Raw genomic sequence first — 8,066 nt, 5'->3', positions numbered from 1 at the left:
TGGGGGTAATTAACCCTTTAACAAAAAAGAAAGAAATGCTCAGCTAGACAACATTTTCCAATTGTGGATCTCTCCGTGATCCTGAAATCGAAAACGCACCACTTACATCCTCAAGCACATAGTGTGTGACTGAGATCAGCATTGAGAGAGAGAGAGAGAGAGAGAGAGAGAGAGAGAGAGAGAGAGAGCGCTCGCGCAAGTGTTGGATCAGTCCTTCAGAGGGATCTGAGGAAACGGCGGGAGGCGCGTGCTCATTTGTGACTGCACCTCATTGTGGTGGGAGTCAAAACGCTACCTTCACGAGACTTTTTAGGCTTTTCCCCTAACGGTTTTAACGGTCGGAGGTACCTCGGAAGCGTGGAGCAGAGTACTACTTTTTCCAAACATGAGATTCCACAACAGCATCGGAATGTTCTTCTTCACGACGTTGAGCGCGTTAACTTCTGTTTTATCTGCGAGTAACTGTAAGTTCATTTATTTGTTCTGTGAAATAATACTTTTAAACAGTATGTCAGTTTATTAAACCTTATCTAGACACATTCAAACACAAGATCTGTTGGAATCCTGTCAACCTGCTCACATAATTAAAAAGCAGTTAAACCAATGCAGTTTGTAAGCAGCCAATATCAAAATCGCAGTGCTTTTTATACATTAATTATTACTAAATTAATATAGACTATTTGTTGTATCTATTAGTGTTTTGTATTTTAGGCTATATAACTTACATTGAGGCGTTTTTCGAATCGTGATTTTAATGCATTCACTGAGATTTCCAGTTAAAGTGTATAATCATCGCTATAATTGTATACAATTTGTAAATGCTAACTTTAATTGTGGGGATGAGGCCATGCTATCTTAATCTCACACAGAAATGTAAAACCTTTAGACATAAGTCGGTTCTTAAATAAAGACACATAAGTAATCCCGTCAAAAGAATAAGAAAGAAAACAACTCTGTTAATATCATAAAATAGATAGAGCTTAATAGGCTCTTTGATCTCTCTCTCTCTCGCGCGCGCGCGCGCGTGTGGACACACACCAAGGCGTGAGCGAGCAGAAAAACACTTCTTGAAAAGTCAAGCACTGAGTTTTTCGATCTCATTTACGATTTTATTTCATCTGTTTGGAAGCAAGCAAGCGCGATGGGAGGAGTACCGGTACTCCAGAAATAAATGATGATTATGGACATCTGCCGTGATCGAACAGCCTCCGATAGCTTACTGGCACGAAAGGATGCAGTGTGTGTGTATATCAGGTGTTGTCTACGTCCTCCTAAGAATAGTAAAGACTCACATCACCTACATCGAGGAGACTGGCAAGCTGGGCAAATTAGGAAAACAATTTAGAAACGTAATAAATACTGTCTTGTAAAAATGCAGTGTATGTGATGTTTAGAGGTAATTCTTCATTCTTTGTTCACATCACACACAGCATATCAGAGGGGTAATTTAACTTCTCGTACTGGTAAATTGCCTGAGCCGAAACCTGACATCACCTACATTGGGGAGACTAGCAAGCAGTGCAAATTGGTAATATATATATATATTGCTAAGCTCAGTATAGAAGCATGTAAGACACCATAAAACAGGTGTGTGTTTGTGTGTGTACAGGTAATGCTATACTTGTGAGGGGACTTTTTATGTCCGCACTAATATAAAAACCTGGAAAAAACTACTTCTATTTGTGATGGTCTTTACTTGGAAAGGCTCATAGATTGACCTAAACATATTTTGGTTTACACCTTCTATAATCAACAGGTTTGAGTGAGGGTTAGTCTCAGTGATGATGTTTATCAAATGTCATAGCCTCCTTGTTGAAAACCACTGAGTCTATGAGAAGTCACTAATGGTGAAGCCACTCAATATTGTGACACCAATGTGTGTGTTTTGGGGTGCATTGAAAGACCATTAAAGGGACAAAATTCTGTCATCATTTAATCACCCTCCAAACCTGTATGATTTCTTCTTCTGCTGAACACAAGATATTTTGAAGAATGCTTGTAACCAAACAGTAAATGGACCCTATTTACTTACCATAGTTTATTATGTAAATCTAAATGATGACAGAATTTTCATTTTTGGGTGAACTATCTCTTCAAACTGTGAGTGTGTTTGATTAGTGTGTGAGCGTTTTAAAGGGTGCAGATTTGCAGTAGTCTGGAAATGTGATTGGTTTGGTGTGCACTAAAGCAGAGGTTTTCAAACTTTTTTCATTACAAGTATCCTCCAATTATTTGAATTCTACAAAATCATCTGGAAATATCTTCATGTACTGATTTAAACTGTGTGGTAAGGGAAAATATTTGTATCAAAATTAAATGGGTTTTAAACTGACGTAGTACTAAAGCCAAAGAAAATATTGAATCTGAAAAATATCAGAAAAACTATAGTGTATAGACTCTAGCTACTGTAAGTGTACTGTGTACATATTAAAGTTCCAAAGCCTCTTCACATAAAATATTGCCTTAAAACACTGCTAAGTGATCAAACTAAAGGTGACACAAATACAAACTGTACAATACTTTTAAAAGTATGTATGAGATGAATAATTAATTTTCCACATAACTAGACTATTTTGTAGTATTTCTTATAAAAACTCATGATTTCAAACCACTCTTTAGAAATAAAAATAAAACTGTAATTATGTAAGATTTAGTAAATGTTAAGTTTATTTATTAACAATATATTTCTCTGAACATTTCTGCTGGGGTCTGTTGGACACCAGTTTGAAAACCTTTGCAATACAAAGTGTGTTGGTTTGCAGGAGAGGATATAGTCTGATTGGTGAGTGTTTTGGGGTTCAGGACAGTGTGATTGGTGTGATTTTTAGTGTGCAGTAAGACAGTGCATGAGTGTGATAAGGTTATGTTTTGTTGGGGGAATGTGGAAAGCTGCTGTCTACGAGCAATCAGCACCGCCCATGTCAGGCAGTGGTGCAGCAGCTTCTGTAAGACAGAGAAGTGGCGTTTAACTCTCTCCCCGCTGAGAACAAAAGCCCTCTGCGGTTTTCAATCTGTCTCTCACAGACTTCAGTGCCCACAAAACAGGTGTGTGAGTGATTGAACTCGTGGACTCTTGCCAGGAGAAAATAACTTTCCTTTAAATAAGTTGCACTTAGGAAAAAAGTGCTCTGAAAAAGACATCAACACTGAGATCAGGGCTATATGAAGAATCTCAGACAAAGCCCTAGAGTTAACAGATGATTATACTGGGAGAATGCTTTTAACAAAATTTGGGTTTTGTTTTAGTGTTGTTTTTAACACATTTCCTTTTCAGCATTCTGTAAATGAAGCAGCAGTTATTCTAAGAAGCACTTTCACTTTGTAATGTGACAGCGTCTTTCTGGCATCATATCACAGAAAAGCTAAATTAATTCAATTCTTAATGGCAGTGAGGTTTCTTTGTGAGGCATTTGCTAGGTGTTTACATATATTTCAGGCACATGCATGTTATCATTACACTGGTAGAGCAGTAGAATTGTTTATTTTCCTGCACAGAATGTGCATCCATATTGTACATATGAGTCCAAATCTGCTAAGGGGTAATAATGGTAATTAAGTGATTTTTCTTTTTTTACTATTATTTACAACATCTGCATTTTAATGCAATTTTATTGTAAGAGACAATAAAAACAACTTTGTGCATCAAAACCCCTCCAGTCCTTTCCTGGTATAAATTTTTTTTTTAACTTGATTTTCAAAAGTCAACGAATTTGCCAAGCCAAACATGTCAGTCTCTGAGCACCATGTAATGTATTTAAGCCACAAAATAAACTTCATTTCATAAAACAAGTATAATGACCTAAGCATTTAGAACGTCTCCAGCATGTTTTATAATTACCCAAAAATCAAATATAGTGTTTTCTTCATTTTGGTAATTTTAGATGAACTGTTAAAGGTGCATTTTGTATATTTTAGCCGCATCTAGTGGTGAGGTTAGGAATTGCAACCAACAGAAGTTATGGTGGCCGACAGGAAAAGATGTCGGCAGGGAGTAGCCAGTAAGCAATGAGGTTTCTTTACAAAGATAAATTAAGAAATTATGTTTACTTAATTGTTCAGTAAAACAATATGTTATTGCTACTTGTTCATCATTGTGTCAGTGTTTTATTCACTGATTTTAGCTAGCTTATTTGCATGAAGAACAACAGTGATGAAACACGCTTGTCTGTTTAGGGCTATTGTAGAAACATGTCGGCACAAAATGGCTATTTCAATGTAAGTGGACCCGTGGTGTATGTAGATGGAAATGTCTTATTCTAAGGTAATAAAAACATAACGGTTCATTATGTAAGGTCTTTGTACACCACTGAAAACATAGTTGTGTATATGAAATTGCATTTCTGTCAACAGATCCTCCTAAATATTACAATGCACCTTTAAATGAGTGATCATGACATGAGTCCCTGTAGTCATTCAATTTGACTCTCATATGCTGATGAAATATAGGTGATTTTTATCAAATGTTGTTTAAAAGATTAAGGCAATTATCAAAGGTTGATCATTTTTATTATTTTTTTTTTCAATAAAAGATGATAGCATTTTTACATGGTTTGTTACATTTAGTTACCCCTTAGCAGATTTTGACTCGTATACAAATTTCTTTAAGAAATATGCTTACATTGGCCTACAGCTGTTGATGTAGATTAAGGAATTTAGGGAGCGAAGTCAGCCTGAATTATGCTCTGTCTGTGTGCTTCTGAGTCATGTTTACAGTTAGTGTTGCGTGTGTCTTGTGGGTGTTTATTTATGGAGCTGTTTTCTATGAGGTGCCCCTAGGGACATTATTCAGAATTACCATGCATATACATGTACTTTTCCTCTCACATACACATATGAAACCAAATTCATTCACATAATATAATGAAATGCTCACACACATACAAGTGAAATGCTTTTACAAACACAACTGAAACGCTCTCATGCATACAACTGAAAATATTACGCTCACACACACAACTGAAACGCTCACACACACACAACTGAAACGCTCACACACACACAACTGAAACGCTCTCATACATACAACTGAAAATATTATGCTCACACACACAACTGAAACACTCTCATACACACAACTGAAACGCTCTCATACATACAACTGAAACGCTCTCATACATACAACTGAAAATATTATGCTCACACACACAACTGAAACACTCTCATACACACAACTGAAACACTCTCACACACACAACTGAAACACTCTCATACACACAACTGAAATGCTCACACACATACAAGTGAAATGCTTTCACAAACACAACTGAAATGCTCTCACACACACAACTGAAATGCTCTCACACACACACAACTGAAATGCTCACACACATACAAGTGAAATGCTTTCACACACACAACTGAAATGCTCTCACACGCACAACTGAAACGCTCACACACACACAACTGAAATGCTCACACACAAACAAGTGAAATGATTTTACAAACACAACTGAAATGCTCTCACTCACACAACTGAAAAGCATTTCAGTTGTGTGTGTGAGAGCATTTCAGTTGTGTGTGTGAGAGCGTTTCACTTGTAGGTGTGTGAGCATTTCAGTGGTGTGTGTGAGAGCATTTCAGTTGAAACGGAAGGTGGTTAAAGTCTCCAGTCCAGTTGGTGGCAGTAGTGCACCTCAAGACGAAGAACTAGAAGCTGACTGTTGAAAGAAAGCATAGTAAACTAGCGCAAGTTGGCCATAAATTCACAGATTCGAACTTCCCGGGTCAATAACTCGTGAGCTAAATGTTGTTAATACACAAATAACACCTCGTTTTAATCGTAGTAATGTGACGTGAAGAGTAAAGGCGGCAGAGAGGCAGATCCGAAGGGACCGTCTGCAAAGTGCAAAACCCGAAAAGCGTTACTACGAAAACAGTCAATAATTTCTCTGTTACACACTATAGTGTCATCAAATTCAGTTCACACATCACTGATGCCCTGATGATTATACTACAACATTTATTTTGAATAAATATATTTTTGAATATTTTTTATGATTATTATTTATGAAAAATATTCAATAACTTCACTGTTATTCACTGTATTGTTGCCAAATTCAGTTCGCACATCACTGCTGTCCTGATGGTTATACTACACTTATTTTTGAAAAAATTTTTTTAATTGTATACAGTGAAGTTTTGAATTAGAGTGAAGTTACAAACATTTACAATTGTATATACAATTTAAAATAAATATATTTTCCCCAAAATAAGTGTTGTAGTATAACCATCAGGACAGCAGTGATGTATAACCTGAATTTGGCAACAATACAGTGAATTACAGTGGTTACTGAATATTTTTCATAATAAAAATCATCAAATAGAAACTTTTTTTTTTTTCAAAATAAGTTGTAGTATAACCATCAGGGCATCAGTGATGTGCGAACTGAATTTGGCAACAATACAGTGAATTACAGTGCAGTTATTGAATATTTTTCATAATAAAAATTATCAAAAAGAAACTTTTTTTTTTTTCAAAATAAATTGTAGTATAACCATCAGGACAGCAGTGATGTGCGAACTGAATTTGGCAACAATACAGTGAATTACAGTGAAGTTATTGAATATTTTTCATAATAAAAATCATCAAAAAAAAATAAAAATAAAAAAATAAGTTGTAGTATAACCATCAGGGCATCAGTGATGTGCGAACTGAATTTGGCAACAATACAGTGAATTCCAGTGAAGTTATTGAATATTTTTCATAATAAAAATCATCAAAAAGAAACTTTTTTTTTTTTCAAAATAAATTGTAGTATAACCATCAGGACAGCAGTGATGTGCGAACTGAATTTGGCAACAATACAGTGAATTACAGTGAAGTTATTGAATATTTTTCATAATAAAAATCATCAAAAAAAAATAAAAATAAAAAAATAAGTTGTAGTATAACCATCAGGACAGCAGTGATGTGTGAACTGAATTTGGCAACAATACAGTGAATTACAGTGCAGTTATTGAATATTTTTCATAATAAAAATCATCAAAAATATATATATTTTTTAAATAAGTTGTGGTATAACCATCAGGACAGCAGTGATGTGCGAACTGAATTTGGCAACAATACAGTGAATTACAGTGCAGTTATTGAATATTTTTCATAAATAATAATCATAAAATATATTTATTCAAAATTAGTGTTGTAGTATAACCATCAGGACAGCAGTGATGTGCGAACTGAATTTGTCAACAATAAAGTGAATTACAGTGCAGTTATTGAATATTTTTCATAAATAATAATCATAAAATTATATTTATTCAAAATAAGTTTTGTAGTATAACCGGTCCCTTCGGATCTGCCTCTCTGCCGCCTGCGCATAGTGTTCAATGTGTTTTGTCCACTGCGAGGGAAAGCTCGTTTTGAGGAAAATTAGGTTGCAGCTGCTTGTCTACATTACTACGATTAAAACGAGGTGTTATTTGTGTATTAACAACGTTTAGCTCACGAGTTATTGACCCGGGAAGTTCGAATCTGTGAATTTATGGCCAACTTGCGCTAGTTTACTATGCTTTCTTTCAACAGTCAGCTTCTAGTTCTTCGTCTTGAGGTGCACTACTGCCACCAACTGGACTGGAGACTTTAACCACCTTCCGTTTCAACTGAAATGCTCTCACACACACCACTGAAATGCTCTCACACACACCACTGAAATGCTCACACACCTACAAGTGAAACGCTCTCACACACACACAACTGAAATGCTTGCATACAACATCATTCTGAAATGCTTTTCAGTTGTGTGAGTGAGAGCATTTCAGTTGTGTTTGTAAAAGCATTTCACTTGTATGTGTGTGAGCATTTCAGTTGTGTGTGTGTGAGCGTTTCAGTTGTGTGTGTGAGAGCATTTCACTTGTGTGTGTGAGAGCATTTCAGTTGTGTGTGTGAGAGCATTTCACTTGTGTGTGTGAGAGCATTTCAGTTGTGTGTGTGTGAGAGCATTTCAGTTGTGTGTGTGAGAGCATTTCACTTGTGTGTGTGAGAGCATTTCAGTTGTGTGTGTGAGAGCATTTCAGTTGTGTGTGTGAGCGTAATATTTTCAGCTGTATGTATGAGAGCGTTTCACTTG

General features: G+C 35.9%; 1 protein-coding gene across 2 annotated transcripts in view; it reads left to right on the top strand.

The window, feature by feature from the left end:
- Nucleotides 1–206: 206 nt before the first annotated feature.
- cntnap5l (contactin associated protein family member 5 like) overlaps nt 207–8,066 on the top strand; it is an 86,659-nt gene continuing 78,799 nt past the window's right edge. Inside the window, exon 1 of one of the 2 annotated variants that reach the window (XR_014202007.1) lies at nt 207–464. Coding sequence is in view for 1 of the 2 variants with exons in the window: in XM_082156055.1 (XP_082012181.1) it covers nt 386–464 (79 nt within the window). In the remaining variant the exon portion in view is untranslated. The remainder of the gene's footprint in view (nt 465–8,066) is intronic. The other variant, XM_082156055.1, reaches the window with a different exon arrangement.

The sequence above is a fragment of the Leuciscus leuciscus genome (genome assembly GCF_965113295.1).
Source record: "Leuciscus leuciscus genome assembly, chromosome: 23".
NCBI lineage: Eukaryota > Metazoa > Chordata > Actinopteri > Cypriniformes > Leuciscidae > Leuciscus > Leuciscus leuciscus.
Note: the sequence above shows the minus strand (reverse complement) of the source record. Positions and strands in the feature narration are given on the sequence as shown.